Below are 19,370 nucleotides of genomic sequence, written 5' to 3' on the forward strand. Positions count from 1 at the left end.
GCTATCGCGTGTGCCGAACGTGGCGAACACACTCTGCCTCGGATGGCACATTTGAGAGCGTATTCATTTATTTCACGTTTGCAAACTATGTTGGCGCTATGTTGGCGTTAAACTATGTTTTAAAACTAATAAAAACCATTTCATGTAAATAGAGGGGGGGGGGGGGGATTGTCACTGTACTCGCAAGCCGTTCGCCGTTCGCTTTGGCGTTGCGAATGAACCAAAACATTTCATGAACCAAACCATTTCATGTAAAGCGTTCGCCGTTCGCTTTGGCGTTGCGAATGAACCAAAACATTTCATGAACCAAACCATTTCATGTAAATAGAGGGGGGGATATAATTTTAGATATAGATATAGTACGGGCATGCCCTAGTATATATAATATGTATATACATATACATATTAGATTTCAAGCAGGTGATTCTCATTTACTTTGGAATTGAACTCACCTGTGGTGAGTTGCAGGTTCCTGCAATATAAAAATCACTCATTCAACCAGTTTGAATAGAGAAAAGGAGTCATTCTTCTGTTTTGTGTCACTGTATGTACTGCTATGAGCATGGAGAAAAGAAAGAAAACCAGAGAATCAGAGATAGTTGGAAGAGCACTGCCATTCTTATTTAATATTATGAAAACTCTGATGGAGAATCTGAACACTTCTTTTGATTCAATGGAGTGTAAACCATTGGCTCACCGAGGACGTTACCTATCCACGACCAATAAATAAGTTTGACCGTGATTCTAATCATAAATGAATTATAAACGTTATTTATCGTTTTCTCATTATGAAGCATGATGAGCACGACGAGATCATCTGCTCCCTTGATCAAATCGTGATTTAAATGCAGAAATAATTTGATAATGTTAAAATCAAAATTAAACCGCTCCTTCCAATTCTACATCTTAAAATGCTTCAATACACACACAAGTTTTCATTATGATCAAACGTGTAAATCGTTGTGGGTAATGCTTTGGTTGAACAGGTGCTGCACATCACGTGATCCAGGTGGGTTTCAAACCGTTTGCAGGCGGCGCCTTGTTTTGCCGTTATAAACGCTCCGGTGGAGGAAGTGTTCCAGAAGTGTTAACAACAATTCCACAGATGATAATTGGCATAAGCAATGGCATGGCAAGGTGTTTTGGTCGACGCACTTTCATCAGGTAAATATGAGTGAACACGTGGGGCTAACACCGCACACAGAGACAGAGAGAGACAAGAGACAGAGACAGAGAGACAGAGAGAGACAGAGAGAGACAGAGAGAGACAGACAGAGACAGAGACAGAGACATCAACTTGTGGGTTCCAATCTGACGCTATAAACAATGAATGGGAAATAAATTTGTCTGTCACCATGACAACGTCTCCTGGGACGACAGAGGGGGGTTGTTGCGGGGGGGCAATTCCCCCTGCCTTTTACCAGGAGGGGCGGAGAGGGGGGCAGAAAGTGTCTTATCACGCGGATGCCCAAAAAAGTCTGACGACATTGCTGGATTACCAGTGTGTGTGTTTAAGAGGTTTCTAACATCTTAATATCCTATCATTTGACTGCAAAAAAATTTTTCCTTGCAAATTTGTAGGAACCTTTAGAAGTCCGACCTCAAACGGAATCGCTGATTACAATTCTGCATTTTAGTATGACTCGTACACCCGTTCCCAACAGGAGCGGAAGGAAGGGTCAGTCATTCCTCTCTGGGGTATATAGATTATAGTAGATCTAAGATCGGGCCTCAAGAATATCTGGGGTGTGCTAATTTACCAAGTTTATTGTGGAGCGCTCGCCAAGTGGTTTAAGCATTCCAGCAAGCACTCAATTCAAAACCGTTGATAAGGAACAGCTGGCTTGGCAAGCGCTAGCTAGCTGCTTGATAACTGAACACACACACCCTGGGTTTTCTCACTTTCAGTTTCATGTTAAACAGCATTAGCGACTGTTTCAAAAGATAATTATGTGCGTTTTGTGGTTTTAATATTTTTACTTCTGGTAGAGGGTTCTCCCATCAAAACGGCAAGATACGCTGTTTACACACGTGAACACAGTGTTTGTTCAAGGAGGAAAAATCCCGAGGGGAGACGGAATATTTTTAGTATTAATATCGTTTTGTAATAACATTAATATCATGCTATTATATTTAGTGTTGTTGTTACATTTGTTATTAGAAGCGGCCTTGGAAAAACGTCGGATAAAGCTGTCTTAACATGGATATACACCTTAACACGCAACCCCCTTTGTGGGGATAACCCCCTTGGAGTGGGGGAGAATTTAAAATCGCTACAACCTCCATCGTGTGACCCTTAGTCTCCCTGTTTAGTCCCTGTGACCCTTAGTCAAGTTTGGTTGAGATTGGATAAGTAATGACCGAATGTATCGTGGTCAAAAATCGTCAGACAGACAGACACCAAATTGCCCATTTTAGTATGATTTTTGCTGTTACAAGACACCGGCACGTATCCTGGCAGAGATGACGCTACCCGACAAGCCTCCAGTTGCCATCGAGCTATGTATCCTACAATGCTTAGTGGTGTGCAGTACACTCCTACTAATTGATATGATTGATAATTCTCAGTATCTCAATTAATTAAAATAATTTTGCTGCCACTTTTTGGGTCCTTTCGGTGTACAACAGCTGACTAGTGCACTTCCGTTTTGATTGTGAGACTCATGATATATGTGTAGTTCCTATTCCGGTCTTTATCTTGATTTGAGGCCTCAATTTTATTTTATTTTTTCAATTTGCAACTTACTGCTTGTCTCCAGATATTTTTTTCTACCCTAAATCAATAAAGGGAAGGATTATGGTTGGTGTTCCCATTTTTACTTTTTATGTCCTCAAGTGAATTCTGCCCCCATTGCCCTTCTACAGCTCTGGCGTCCCTGAACGTCTCCCCCTCCCCTTCCCATCCCTATCTGAAGTGGAGGACCCAAAAACGTCCCTTGGATGATAAATTAATTTGAAAATAAGGTTCTAAAGCAGCTTACAAATATGTAGCTTGTAGCGTTTCCTTGTGTAATATTACCGGGTTTACGAACAAAGCCGATCGGATAAGTCGGGGTGGGACCCGCTCCGTTCTTGTATGCGCCTTGGCCGTGTCAATCAGCAGCAGATATGGATTTGGTATTAAAGCGCGGTGCGAGTTTGGAATGATTGTGGAAACATGATGCCACCTTTCACCAAAATGCGGGAGAGAAATGTCTGCAAACGAGGCATTGATTTTAAATTTATCAGTATGTGTATTTTCCGCCTGGCACTCTCCTTAATTTCCCAAGGCGACGCTTAGCTTGAGAGCTCCCTAGTCGAACCCGTTTAGCATCGCCTGAAGCGAGCGTATCTTTGGAGTGCTGTGAGGGCGTGTTAAGGCTCTTAGCATCACCTGTATTGGGTGGGAGTGGGTGTACGGCTTCAAGTATACCACCTGCATTTTATGTGAGTGTGTAAGGCCCCAAGGACGATCTGCATTTAGCCGGAGTATGTTTGTGAAGCACCAGGGACCACCTTATTTTGTGGGAGTGTGTGTGTGGCTCGAAGGACACACCTGTATTTATCCAGAGTGAGTGCAAGATTCGAAGGACTACCTGTATTTAGCCAGAGTGAGTGTAAAGCCCCAAGTAACATCTGTATTTGGACGTAATGCATGTGAGGTTGCAAGGACCAACTGTAGTTTGTGAGAATGTGCGTTAAGGTTCTGAGGATACATCTGTATTTCCTAAGCATATGGCGCAAAGGGCATACCTTTACTTTGTGGCCTTTCCCTACAGGTGGAATGCTTGCTAAATGGCCGGTATATTTCCAACCTGTTAGGGATAAATGGCTATCCTCCTTATGTGAAGTTGGTATTGAATCGAGTTATTATAAAATGGCATAATCGGTTTAACTTATCATTGCCCTTCATAGCCAATTGAGATGGTCGTTCACTTATGGCTCCATTCACATATCTGGAGAACACCTGTGTGCGTGAACTTGTTTATAGCGTGCGGGACATTCTGCGCTGACAGTGGCCATACTCCGCAGGGAGGGCAACCAATGTAATCTGGTGTCGAAGAATATCAGAGAAGATCAGATCAGTTGTTACCTGCAGTGTAGGGCAGGAATTTATTATTTGTTCAGGATTCTGTCAAAACCTTCTAAACTCCTCGTAGAATGACAAAATGGGATCTTTATTGTCCATGGAGTCGGCCAACCCAGTTTAACGCCCATCTGAGGGTTTGTGACATCCTGCCATGCGAAAGTTGGAATGAAAATCGAACCCAGACTAGACAGCTCAAAGGTAAGTGCTGCACAGTACCTACACAAACATAAATACCGACACTTGCCGTTGCACCACAAAAGCAGTACAGCACAAGCAGATCTGAAATCAGTTTCTTCTAATCACATGCAATTAATATTTACCGGTAATTACCCAAACCCAGATTATTGGGATTGAATGAACTTTTTTTGTTCATCCGATTCACACAAAAATTACTCCTATTGTTGACAATAAAAAATAAGTGAAATGTTGCCCAGGTAGGCCTACGTTTGGTACTACTTTCCGTGTGTACACCGCAGAGCAGTAAAATTGTTGCATTTGTGGATTCATGACGTGGGTGGGTCAACGCTCTACTTCTTGTGAACTTCATTATCAAACATCACACAACTTAATCATCCTCGATATGATCTGCCCCATTGCTCGCGAGCTTCTGCAATTTATTAATGGCGGCCAAAGCTTGTCAGAGAAAGAGATGTGACAAAGGTCCATCGCTGATCGGTCAGCTGAGCTCACATAGCCCATGGTCAGCACCTCCACTCCAAATATCCAAATGATCGAGACTCAATTTTTGCGACCGAAATAAACGCATCATGGCGGATCCTGGCTACTCTGCAGGTAAAATCCTTTAACCCGATTCTTTACATTCATAACATTTTAACAAAAACTTTAAATGTTAAATTAACATCAATGCAAATTTCGCATGTGGAAAAAGTAAGTACACCCCTACATTTATCACGACTTCAAATACCTAAAATTAGAATCAGGCGCATCAGCTCAGGTGCAAATGATTAGAACATCGTTGGAGAGGATCTTGGAGGAACCTGTCTTATTTAAACCACAGACATTTAGTTTAGTTTGCTTTTTGTTGTTGAAGTGTGCGGCGTCACCAGGCCAAGATCAAAAGAGCTCTCTGAGGCTTTTAGAAAGAAGGTTATAGATGCCTACGAGTCTGGGAAGGGATTTAACAAGATCTCCAAACAATTTGAAATCAATCATTCGACTGTCCGGAAGATCATCTACAAGTGGAGAAGATTCTAAACAACTGCCAACTTGTTCAGGCCAGGCCTCCCCAGCAAGTTCAGCCTGAGAGCAGACCGCAAGATGCTGAAAGAAGTCTTTAAGAACCCCCAGAATGTCATCATGGGACCTACAGGTAGCTCTTGCGACTGTTGATGTCAAAGTGCACAAGTCTACCATTATAAAGAGGCTGCACAAATTTGATCTACATGGGAGGTGTGCCTGGAGGAAACCTTTGCTGTCCAGGAAGAACATCAGGGCAAGACTATAGTTTGCCATTGAACACCGAGGCAAAGACCAGCACTTCTGGAACAATGTGCTCTGGACAGACGAGTCAAAGGTAGAGCTATTTGGCCACAGTACCAGAAGACATGTTTGGCGAAAACGAAAGACAGCATTTGACCACAAGAACCTGATACCAACTGTAAAGCATGATGGTGGAAATATTATGGTTTGGGGCAGCTTTGCTGCATCAGGGCCTGGGCAGCTCACCATCATATAACCCACTATGAATTCTTCATTGTACCAGAGGGTGCTTGAGGATAATGTAAGGCCGTCTGTCGGAAAGTTGAAGCTCAACCGAAGGTGGACCTTGCAACATGACAATGACCCTAAACATACCAGTAAATCCACCAAGGAATGGCTGAAAAGAAAGAAATGGAGGGTTCTGGAATGGCCAAGTCAAAGCCTGGATCTAAATCACATCGAGATGTTGTGGGGGGATTTGAAACGAGCTGTGCATGCAAGAAACCCCTCAAACATCGCACAGCTGAAAGAATTCTGCATGGAGGAGTGGGCAAAAATTTCTCCGTCGATGTCAGAGACTAGAAGACAGTTATACGAAACGCCTACTTGAGGTTGTTTCTGCCAAAGGGGGCAATACCACCTATTAGAGCCAAGGATGTACTTACTTTTTCCACATGCGAAATTTGCATTTATGTTTATTTAAATTATACAATGGACTACAAAATGTAAATGTTTCATGATATTTGTTATACTAGGACGTGCCCGTACGTGGGTGCCCGTTCCTTGCCAAAAAAAAAAAAAAAAATGTCTTCGCCCATGCATGCATGGGCGTGCCCATGGGCCCATGGGCGTGCCCGTAAGTGCGTGATGTGACCGTACAATGAATGTATCGTCCCGACGCCGCAGCTCGGATGGCGCTGCAGTTAATCGGGCCTGTATCGGCAGAGTTATTATAAACGTGTACTACAATCGATCGTACCTTACAGCGTCTGCTCGCCACGTTCAGCATCAGTACGTCGTCACTATGACTATCCGTAAGTCCGGAAGTGACGTCCTCATTTGACTGTCCGGAAGGTCGCATATCGCAGTTACGATGAATCGCAAATTCGTTTTAATTAGTTTTAAAACATAGTTTAACGCCAACATAGCGCCAACATAGTTTGCCAACGGGAAATAAATGAATACGCTCTCAAATGTGCCGTCCGAGGCAGAGTCTGTTCGCCACGTTCGGCACACGTGATAGCTCACTGCTCTCTGATTGGTTGAATCGTTTTTTGGACATAGCTCGGTAACTACTTCTCCGATTAATATGAAACCTTGAAAAGGCACATCCTCAGGTCCCCAGCAATATACCTGGCAAGTTTCAAGTATATCGGACCCGTGGTTGTCGAGAAACAGCGGTCACAGACACACACACATACACACACAGAGATTACTGGAATTATAGATAGATTATATCACCTTTTTGTATCAATATTGTTGAAATGAAGATCAAATAGCTGTATGTTGAAAAAGTCAAAACTTTACATGGGGCGTACTTACTTTTTCACGTGACTGTAGATGTTAAACCAGATCACCTGTTATCACACAATGACTAATTTTGTGTAAAATGCCATGTTGCATGCCGAATGGATCAGTAATATAAACTACATAATAGCTTATTATGACTGTAAACCACTTGCTGTAAGCTGCCCCTGAGGTTTGTCCATTTTGTACATTGTTATACCCGATATACATTGTAGTATTTATGGAATGAAGTAACATTATCTTATCTATAATTCCAGCAATCTCTGTGTGTCTGTGTGTCTGTGTGTCTGTGTGTCTGTGTGTGTGTTTGTCTGTGACCGCTGTTTCTCGACAACCACGGGTCCGATATACTTTAAACTTGCCAGGTATATTGCTGGGGACCCGAGGATGTGCCTTTTCAAGGTTTTAAATTAATCGGACAAGTACTTACCGAGCTATGGCGATTTAGCCGTTCGCCGTTCGCTTTGGCGTTGCGAATGGACCAAACCATTGCATGTAAATAGAGGGGGGGGTTCTGTGGTCGTTGCGAATGGACCAAACCATTCATGTAAATAGAGGGGGGGGGGGGGTTCTGTGGTCGTTACTGCCACGTGGTTTCAAAGTTTTTTTTTGTTGTTGTTGTTTGCACGCATGTTTTTTTGCACCCACGTACGGGCACGCCCTAGGATGTTTACACACACACACCCCTACACAAATTTTTTTTTTTTTTTTTTTTTGGCAAGGAACGGGCACCCACGTACGGGCACGTCCTAGCTTATATATAGTACGGGCATGCCCTAGTACATCAAATTGTGGGAATGCCTGACAACCCCATTGTTGATGCACTTGTTTTACCTCGAGAATCGGCATCAAATGTTAGTAGTTAAACCGCGATCAGTAATAAAGCATCACTGTGTATGTGCATCAGTGATGAGCGACGGTGACGAGTAGTTTAGGTTTCATGTGCATAACAGATGAGAAACGCTGTACCTGTCGTGTGGTTTATGCAGGTTTATAGCCACACTACAGAGATACTACCGACGGTCATCCTGTATCGTCTGATCTTTTCTGTCCATCCTGTATAGTCTGATCTTTTCTGTCCATCCTGCATCGTCTCACCTTTTCTGTCCATCCTGCATCGTCTCATCTTTTCTGTCCATCCTGCATCGTCCCATCTTTTCTGTCCATCCTGCATCGTCTCATCTTTTCTGTCCATCCTGTATTGTCTGACCCTCTCTGTCCATCCTGTGTGAATGACGTGCTGCTCGTGGCCACATCATGTAAGTTAGATGTTTATTGTTGCACCATAGCATGTAAAAGTGTTATGGGACGTCATGATGTTGTTATTATAAATTTATTCATTGATTATTACTCTGGAGATGATTATAATCTGTCATTGTGTATCTTTCAGATATCCTTGATGTAAGCTGGTTAGCCATCGCTTTTCCCTTACCTTGCCGTTGGCAGGAATCCTCATCAATAAAGCGTTCATCTGGCTGATCAAAGTTGTGCTTAATTGTCTGTGCGAGTCACGAATGACTTATATATATATATCTATCTATATATATATATATATATATATATATATATATATATATATAGTCATACATACGAATGAATGATCGTTTTAAGGCCATTTTCCCCCGCTAGAGTGGGGGTTAGCCTTGCGGGCCCTATGACAATCATGGTTCCCTGTTTGAGGCAATATTTTTATGGCCGGATGCCCTTCCTGACGCCATGTCATACATACAATATTATATATATATATATATATATATATATATATATATATATATATATATATATATATATATATATATATATATATATATATATATATATATATATAGTGCCATACACACATAATATATATAAAGTTAACCCCCGCTCTAGCAGGGAAAATGGCCTTAAAATGCCTGTTGTTGTTTATATATATATATATATATATATATATATATATATATAAATATAGTGTCATATACATATTCTAATATATATAAATATAGTGTCATATACATATTCTAATATATATATATATATATATATATAAATATAATATACATATATAAATGTAGTGTCATATACATATTCTTATATATATATATATATATATATATATATATATATATATATATATATATATATATATAGTGTCATACATATTCTAATATATATATAAATAAAGTGTCATATACATATTCTAATATAAATATATATATATATATATATATATATATATATATATATATATTGTCATATACATATTCTAATATATATATATAAATATAATAGTGTCATATACATATTCTAATATATATATAAATATAGTGTCATGTACATATTCTAATATATATATATATATAATATAGTGTCATATACATATTCTAATATATATATACAAATATAATATACATATATAAATATAGTGTCATATACATATTCTAATATATATATATAAATATAATATACATATATAAATGTAGTGTCATATACATATTCTAATATAATGATATATATATATAGTGTCATATACATATTCTAATATATATATATAAATATAATATACATATATAAAGTGTCATATACATATTCTAATATGTATATATATATATATGTTATATTTAGGAAATTGCGATCATTGGCTTCACTTCGCCTGTAAACTATTTTGCGGCGAACAGGTGCTGTCTTTCTGGGCGACAAAATATAATCGCTAAAGACAAGGCGGCTGTACAGGTGTAGACGGACACGGTGCGACGATGTAAAGTGATCGCTCCACGTGATGATACAGTGCGATCGCAATGGCTGCTCCTATATCGGTCGGAGACGTTCGATCAAACGGTAATAGGATCAGGCCAGGTGCGATTTGCGAGCTGCGTCTGCAACACAAAGGGAGAAGCTTTGTTCTTTGGACAACTGGATTCCGATGTTGATTAAACATGGAGAAAAGACCCGATTCGAGTTGGCGTCGCACCTGTTAACGTGCTCGGTCGTGACAGTCGCCGCGGCGCGTGTAACGACCCTCTCGGGCGTCATTTGTCCGTCACGCACTGACCTTGCGCACGTTCGGGCTCCGTGAAACCCTCCATCGGGACAGACCCACTGGGCGGCTCCATGTTTTTTCCTGGTGTCGCGTGTCCTGTCAAAGGCTCCGAACGACTCCCGAACCCGACTGTAGGTCGAGCTTACGCCATCGCTCTACCACCACCACCCGCTATTAGCTACTATACTGTAACCACATTATCGTTTAACTCGCTGCCTCCTCCTCTTCCTCCTCATCATCCTCCTTTTCCTCCTCCCCCTCCCCTCGGTCTCGCACACCTCCCCCGCCGGAGCCCCACCCCGCGGCCCGCCCGCCCGCACAAGGGTTAACTCGCCGGGTTCCCGATCGCGAGAGGCGGCTCAGGGAAGGGGAAGCAGCGGACGCGCGTCCGCGCCGCCATGGAGGCGTTGCAGGCCGCGCCGCAGCAAGACGCGGCCCGCCCGGATTCGGACTCGCCCAATCCGGCTGTTTTCCTGGCGCTGCTCGCCCAGAACCAGGATCTGCGCAAAGGTATCGCCTCAGGCTCGGCTCGGGCGGGGCGTGCGCGTCGGCTCGGGGCATCGCAAATAACATTACCGCCGCCTTTAATATCGTTACGCGTTTTCATTTTCAGCCCGCGCTCTCATTAACGTAATTCCGCGACTTCGCCGAGCACCGTCTTTAATCGGTGTGCCCCGTGTCCCGTGCGCGCCATTTTTATTTAATCCTCGTCGTTTGAACGATCCGGACACGGGAAACTACACTTCGCCAGCACATCGTCTCCGGCATTGGCTCCACACGTGTGTACAGTTTCGTGAAAAACTTACGAAGATTTTACGAAATGTTAATGAAAATTTCAATTTGTACCGAGAACTTGCGAGAACCCGAATTATTTTTTTAAACCCTGAGTGTCTTGATTGATCCGTGCCATATGTAAAGGACCTGATTGGTTCAATTGTCGGTTCTTTCGTAGCCTCCACGGTCTTCTGTTGAATAAGTCGTGCATAAAATATCACTTTTTGTAAAAATAAAAATAAAAAACATTTATAAAGCTCTCTTATTGGAGGAAACGCGAGATGTACGAATCGAAACATCTGCGATGATTGCGCGGGAAAAGCTGCGATGTGCGAAGATTTATTAATGAATTAATTGATGCCGGAGCGACTCGTGCAATGTTTCCTGCGCATCACGTGGTACAACAATTATTACAACCCCGGTGCCTCATGAATACCGCACGACGGACGTGCGACCCGGAGAGCAGAAATCATGCCATTTGCTGTTGCGTCATCATTGCGTAAAACGAAGCGACTCGTTTCCGTTACACGACGACGACGCTCAATTACAAAAGCGTTCGTCCCCGCCGCCATTTTTGTGGCGTCCTACCTGTCGGAACACGCGTGTGAATGGTTTTAAATGGGGTTCGCTCTCGGTTTGGTCACTTTGTGAATTTGTTTTTGCTGCAGATTGAGATGTAAATGTCGTACGTGCTGCACGAGCGCTCCGCTGCTCCAATGACAGGTGCGCATCTCGCGAGCATCGGTAATGTTACCTTTTGAGCAGACACGTGCGCTCTTTGACTCTTGACGCGACATTCACTCTTGTAACATCTTCAATATATAAACCCATAAACCGCCATTTCCTTCATATCGTTCCGTAGTGCGGGCTCCTTCGCTCCCGGCCATGTGCTTCCCTCGCCGTCCCCATATCGCGCTTCTCTGAATCTTGCGAGGAAATCAATTCGAATAAACGTTTTATTTTGTCCAAAATACGACGTTAGATTATATGTATATAAAAAAACATATAATTTTACCCATTTCCGGTTGGAGTGGAGCGAAAGGAAATCATGAATTGTGTCCTTTGTTTACAAGAATCGCTGATGGGCTGTTTTTATTAATTTATACTGTATTATTAATTACTTTATAAAATGTGTGATGTTAATTCTGCCCTTATGGCATTCCGCATCGGAAATCTGCAATTGATCATGAATACACTTGGGAATTTCCTGTTTAGTTGCTAATTTATGGCCTAAAAGACAACGTAACTTTATAACGATGTAAAATTTAAAGCATATATACATACATACACACACATACACGCGCACACGCACGCTAACAGAGGTGGATACTTTGAGACCGGGTAGATCTCCGTTCCATTTCCTGAGGACTACCCACGTGTAAGGATAGCAGCCAAAAACAACTTACATGCACACACACACACCATACAAACACAAACACATACATACACACATATACATGCAAACACTCAAACATAGACATACATACATACATACATACATATACATACATATACATACACACACACACACACACACACACATACATACATACATACATACATACATACACACACACGAAGGTGGATACATGTAAACCTGGGAGGGCTCTGTTCCACCTTCTGAAACCCGCATTTGGAGGTAACGACCAACGACACACACACACACACACACACACACACACACACACACACACACACACACACACACACACACACACACACACACACACACACACATACATACATACATACACACACGATGGTCGATACATGTAAACCTGGGAGGGCTCTGTTCCACCTTCTGAAACCCGCATTTGGAGATAACGACCAACGACACACACACACACACACACACACACACACACACACACACACACACACACACACACACACACACACACACACACACACACACACAACCTCCATTTAGCAAAATTGAAGGAACAGAAACGTTAAACTTTGTTATATGGGAGATTTTTGTAAAGAGGTTCTTCAAAGATGAATTCAGTAGTAGATGCATTGTTATTTGTTTATTAAGGTGATGAATTAATGTCATTTGTTACCATTTGAAGAGTGTGGCCAGAACAGAGTGAAAATGTGAAATATTCCTATTTGCAGTGACTAACCCTTTCAGATTTTGGAACTCTCATAACATTAAACTATTGTCGGCAATTCTCTCGCTCTCTCTCTCTCTCTCTGTATGTATGTAGTATGTATATGTATGCTTCTGAATCTGTCTATGTATGTATCTGTATGTGTGTATGTATGTATGCATGCATTATTTAATAATTTTTATGACTGAATGAACCTAATAAAATCAAAAACGGCTTGGCAGATGTACACCATGTACATAATCCGGTACGCATGGTCAGGTCATGGGCACAAGATAACCCCGTACCCTTCCCCCCACTCCCTCGATGCTACCATTTACACAAAACTACTGTAAAACATGCAGTTTCCACAATGTTCATCTTCAATGCTCGATATTATAAACCAGCGTGTCCAAGATTAGGAAAAATTTGTAGTTTCACAATTTCGAAAATTAAAACAAGACTACAACATTGGTTGTTGAGTAAAATTGGGGAAAAAAGCATTTCGGTGCTCTTTGGTTTTCTTCTTGTCTGCTTTAACACATTCTCACAGATCGATTATCGCTAAATACAGGAAAACAACTTGGGGTTCGGCAAAAGCGCTGCCTTAGCAGTGGTTGACTTATGAACTATTTGATGCGAGCCCCTCCACGTGGCTGACATGGTCTTTAATAACTACAGTATTACAAAATGTACGGTAAATGTGCGTAGAGTAAAATAATTAACACAAGTAGACATGTGCAGTGTTTTGCCGTTGTAGCATCAGCAGTTATTTTTTTAATTTTTTGAGAGCTTGATCAGTAAATGCAGAACATGACTCCATTGTGGGGTTTTCTTTCTACATGGTCTAAGGTCATGAAGGAACAAGAACATAAATCACGCAAACACTCAAATACATGACTTTGAGTGCACACACACACGCACACACGCACACACACACACACACACACACCTTAGAGAAGGCAGGTAACTTGCCAGTATGCTCTGGGTCTGGGAACCACAGACGCCATCCTATGATGTCACTTTTCACGTCATAATCAGCAGCGCATTGAGGAGGAAATTCCTTCTCTTCATGGATGCCTACCAATGCAGTTTATCCATTCTCCTTTTTAATTGCTTAACCTTTACACCATGTAAGAAAGCAGCACATACCATTTGAAAAGTCTTCGTATGACTCGGCCGGAGTTCGAACCGCCGACTTCCCGGACTCCGAGCGTATGCCCCCAGACTCCGAACGTACACCCTAACCTTACACCACTAAGTCTGGTTGTTGATTTAATGTGAAGAATACAATTGTTTGATCCAAGAACAGTGTAATGCATTATTAAACTCTTATTAAAGAGGTTGATTGTAACGACAGCGACATGGTAGGCTTTCGAAATATATGGGTTTCGTTATAAGAGAGACCTTATTCAGAGGTAGAATGCCTATGCAAATGCGTTATATCTTTCCAGGACGAGGAAAACACTGAAAATGGAGTTTCTCATTATGGGGGAGTTCATTAGGCTGCTGTGTATATATACCATGCCTGCTTCTAGCAATTGAAAAACAGCGGTTCATATACAGTGCCTTCAGAAAGTATTCACACCCCCTGACTTTTTTCACATTTTGTTGTGTTACAGCCTGAATTTAAAATCGATGAAATAAAAAAATTTTGTCACTAATCTACACAAAATACCCTATAATGTCAAAGTGGAATTTTGTTTTAAGAAATTTTTACAAATTAATTCAAAATGAAATACAGAAATATCTAATTTATGTAATATTCAACCCCCTGAGTGAATACTTTGTAGAAGTGCCTTTGGCAGTGATTAGAGCTTCGAGTCTTCTTGGCTTTGTCTGTATCAGCTTTGCACTTCTGGTTTTGGAGAGTTTCGCCCATTCTTCCTTGCAGATTTGCTCAAGCTCTGTCAAGTTGGTTGGGGAGCGTCGGCGAACAGCAATCTTCAAGTATTTCCACAGATTCTCGATTCAAGTCTGGGCTTTGGCTGGGCAACTCAAGGACTTTCACATTTTTGTTCTGAAGCCATTCTGATGTTGCTTTGGCTGTATGCTTGGGGTCATTGTACTCTTGGAATGTAAATCTTCCCCGCAGTCTAAGGTCTTTTGCACTCTGAAGCAGGTTCTGCTCAAGGAAATGGTTCCGTTCATTGTTCCCTCTGTCCTTAAAAGTATCCCAGTCCCTGCCATTGAAAAGCATCCCCATAGCTTGATGCTGCCACCAACATGCTTCACAGTATGGGTGGTATTAGATGGGCGATGAGCTGTGCTTGGTTTCCGCCAGATGTAGCACTTTGCATTCAGGCCAAAAATTTAATTTTCATATCATCAGACAACATAATATTTGCCTCATGCTCTCCGAGTCTTTCCTGTGCCTTTTTTCATTAAACTCCAGACGTGCTGTCATGTGCCTTTTTCTTAGGAGTGGCTTCCGTCTGGCCACTCTCCCATAAAGCCTAGATTTGCGAAGTGCTGCAGAGACGGTTGTCCTTCTGGCAGGTTCTCCAATCTCAGCCAAGGAACTCTGTAGTTCTTTGAGAATGATCATTGGGTTCTTGGTCACCTACCTCCCTGACTTACGTAGGTCCTTCTTGCCCGGTCGTGCAGTTTGGTCGGGTGGTCAGCTCTAGGAAGAGTCTGAGTAGTTCCATATTCTTTCCATTTCCTAATGATGGAGCTCATTGTGCTCTTGGGAACTTTCAACACTAGAAATTGTTTTATATCCTTCCCCAGATCTATGCCTCCTCACAATTCTATCTCAGAGTTCTATGGGGAGTTCCTTGGAATGGGAGAGTTTCTACGGAGAGTTTCTGCTTTGACATGCACTGTCAATTGTGGGACCTTATAAAGAAAGGTGTGTTTCTTTCTAAATCATGTCCTATCAATTTAATTGGCCACAGGTGGACTCCAATCAAGTTGTAGACATCTCGAGGATGATCAAAGCAAATTGGATGCACCTGAGCTCAATTTGTAGTGTCAAAGCAAAGCGGTTGAATACTTATTGACTCAAGACATTTCAGATTTTCATATTCATTAATGTCAAAAAATTGATTTCTGTATTTCATTTTCATTCATTCCATGACTGTGTGACGAATCAGCTGATTCTGATATAACTGTGTGGGGTGTGACATGGATAAGGGGTGTCAAGTTAATCTTTTAATAGTGCATTAAATGTGTTTCCCAACTGTGCTGTTCATCTATTAACAGTACTTCAAATGCGCATTTCCAAATTGGCCTGTTTCAGGATATTGTCGCAGGTTGTAACAACAGTGCGGTCATTCTTGTTTTCCAACAACTCACTCATACAAATGTTTTGTACTCTCTTGGTGAGCTAACAAGCTGACATTTGGTACTTTAAACCCCCTTCCCCTCCTCCATCACTATCCACCTTCCACCCACAACTAAATCGGCACAATTTTCCTTTCCTTTACTCACTGTTTGTATGCTTTGCAAAAAATGAAAGTCATGTGAAGAATCAAATCTCATTTTTGCGAAATATATGCCAAATCAATAAGGGCGCAAACCCGCAAACTTAACACTGTAAAGGAGGTGAATTCTTACAAAAAGAGTAATGAGACTATTTTATTCAGAATGCAAAGCAAGTTTTATTGTTTAGTTATTGAATATATTCTGGGGTCTCACATGTCCAAATCACAGCCTTTTCCTTGAGGTTAGAGTTAGGAATCTTTGCCATTCCTCCCATTGTGCAAACCAATATGCTGTTCTTTCAGGCTTTGTTGCAATAATGTAGTGCCCATTGATTAAAGGCTTGTGTACAGCTGCTATTTCACGGTTCTCAATCGAGCTCAAGGTTCTAAAAACTGTACTTATGGTTGCGTTACATAAGAGTGTCTTCCCAAACACTTTAACATTTTAGGGAAGTTTTGCATGATGAAAGTGTTCCATCTGTTCTGTTTATAACTGTCACAGGGTTCTCTTCCCTCTTGGGGTGGTTTTTTATGGCATCTGAGGTAGCTAGTTAGGCTATGTATGGTTTGGACTCTTCCTTTCATGTTAACGTTGCCCATAGCTGATTTTAGAAAGGTTGAAGGACACTTGGAATTGTCCTGATGGAGGTGTGCACTCTCTTCCAAGTGTCCATTGTTCTTCAACGGAACTGTTATAATTATTTCCTCTGAGACGTGGTGCTCTGCATTGATCAAGGAAGGAGACTGGTGCCTGACTACTTGATGATATTGACATTTCTTTCTTCAAATCAAATGTGCATGCAAAGACACAAATCTAAGTTGGAAAGGGGTTCCCCATAATCTGGTAGGATAGTCGGTGTAGCACTCCAAAAACGCAAGTTATTTTCATAATAAAGGAGTAAATTGTTATCGGGCATCAAGCAAGTAGCGAAAGAAATAGTGTGTGACATTGTTCAAGTCATTCCGGCTCAATTTGACAAGACAGCTAAGGCTTTATGAGCATGCCTGGCCCACATCCTCTAATGCCTGAAAGTTAATGTTTGTACATAACCCAAGAAGTTGCTTATCTTTTTCTCTCTATAATGAATCCGAGATGTGCCTTTTCAAATGATTAAGTAAAGCTATATGTGTGTGCGTGTGTATATTGTTGCAGGGATGTGATATGAGTTAAAGGTAGTAACATCGTGCAGTTATTGTCCGCCGTCGCACCGCGGAGCGAAAGGGGGACTATGGTTTTCCCCTCTGTCCGTGCGTCCGTCCGTCCGTGCATGCGTGCCTGTGTGCGTAAGCGAAGGACCGAATTCTAATTTGGTGTGTGGGTGCAACCCACGTCAAAATCCAAGATGGCCACCGCCATGTATGTCTGAACCTTGTGAGCGGAATATCTTGAAAAATGAGCGAAGTACCAACTTCTACTCTGGTGTGTGGGTGTATCTAGGCATAAGCAAGAACCCTATTGAAAATTGGGTCGCCACGTCAAAATCCAAGATGGCCGCCTAGCGTCTTCCACTTTGTCAACTCACATCACTTCACCGACGGGGGACCTCGGCGTAACGCTTGTTTAATTTTTTAATGTGTAGTGAAACGGAAAAACCAAATACTGCATTGGAGTCATAAGAAGGAACCCAAAGAAGTAAAGAGTAAAGATGTATTCATCAGGAGGAACCTGCATAATGATAATAACAATAATAATAATAATAGTAAAGGTTTATTGCAATTCCACTTCCATCGTGGCCAAAGGCCAAATTGAGGCAAGTTTCACAATTGGTGAGTTCAACAAATAATACAATAAAGTGGCAACTAATTATAAAATATAAAATACAATAAAATGAAAACTAATACAAAAGGATTGATTAATACAAAAGGATCGGATTCAGGCTTCAGCCGCTACTCCACAACCCTCAAATCCTTTGGAGTATTGCATTTGTGTACGAAGATTACAACCGATGTGTCAAAGTATGCCCAGACAGATTGTAATTGGTCCCTTCAATCCTCAGTTATATCTGTTAAAGTTCCTTCAGTCCTTTCAAAGTCATACCTGAGATCAAGGCTGCTAAAGCTGGCAATTAACATCCCTGCAGGAGGTGGAAAAGAAACCGTCAAGGCATGTTTGTTGATCGCTGATGCATGCTGGGTGGTTATCAAGATTGGAGAGGATGATATTAAAGCGCTTAAGATGACAGATGATGAAGCTGCTTATGATCAGCAGATAAAGAGCAGTTGGACAATGCCCTTAGACATGGATCCAATTGCTCTCTGGAGTCCCAAGTGAGACGTTTTGCATTTGCCTTGGTGCTGCTCGATGTGCTGAGCTTGCAGAGAGGTCTAGTGAGACGCACCTTGCAGAACAAGCTGCGTTTCTTGTTCCTTCGGGCAGAAGGAGCAGTCGCCTCCTGCCAGAACTGGAAACAAACTGCCTCGAGACACTTTGTCAGGCTCTATTTCTGAGATGCAGATCGTCTTTGTTTGTGAATTTCCCCAATGCGTCTTGATGTTTGTCGAGTGGATGGATAAGTTGAACGATTAAGTTGAACGGATTATCGTGGGCATGGGGGAATCATAACTATGACTACATGATCTGTATCTGATTGTTACAGTGCAGCACTGTACATCGATTCTGTAATTGCTGTTGATACGTGTTTCTCTCTCTCTGCCAATCTTCCCCTCCCCCATTATTAAATGGAATTACTTCAATTAACTTGTGTCAGCTGGTTCATCAATTGGCTAGTAACCCAAGCATGGTTAAAAAGGTCTCACTATTGTGATAAATTGGTATCACTGATCAAGCTTTCCATCCTGATTCAAAGTACAATCCAGACAGACCCTGAGATTCTCATTAGAACTATCTGCACACTGAATACCAACGTAACGATCGAATACTTATGTTCACCTAAAATGGGGTGACTGAACATTAAAATGCTGTTGTTCTACAATGCTAAAATGTATATGCATAGAAATACCAAGAAATAAAAGGTGACCTTTTGTACTCTTTCCTCGTATTCATCTTTTGATCCCGAACCCAA

At 41.6% G+C, this 19,370-nt stretch overlaps 1 protein-coding gene and 1 long non-coding RNA gene across 2 annotated transcripts in view; both read left to right on the top strand.

Moving 5' to 3' along the window:
- The window catches only part of LOC144893157 (uncharacterized), a 263,609-nt gene that overhangs the window by 23,182 nt on the left and 221,057 nt on the right, over positions 1–19,370 (top strand). The window lies entirely within an intron of this gene.
- Positions 10,454–19,370, top strand: part of LOC137432605 (LIM/homeobox protein Lhx3-like) — a 191,360-nt gene continuing 182,443 nt past the window's right edge. Inside the window, exon 1 of the mRNA XM_078782832.1 lies at positions 10,454–10,565. Coding sequence (XP_078638958.1) covers positions 10,454–10,565 — 112 coding nt within the window. The remainder of the gene's footprint in view (positions 10,566–19,370) is intronic.

The sequence above is a fragment of the Myxine glutinosa genome, chromosome 8 (genome assembly GCF_964187855.1).
Source record: "Myxine glutinosa chromosome 8, kmMyxGlut1.1, whole genome shotgun sequence".
NCBI classification, from domain to species: Eukaryota; Metazoa; Chordata; class Myxini; order Myxiniformes; family Myxinidae; genus Myxine; species Myxine glutinosa.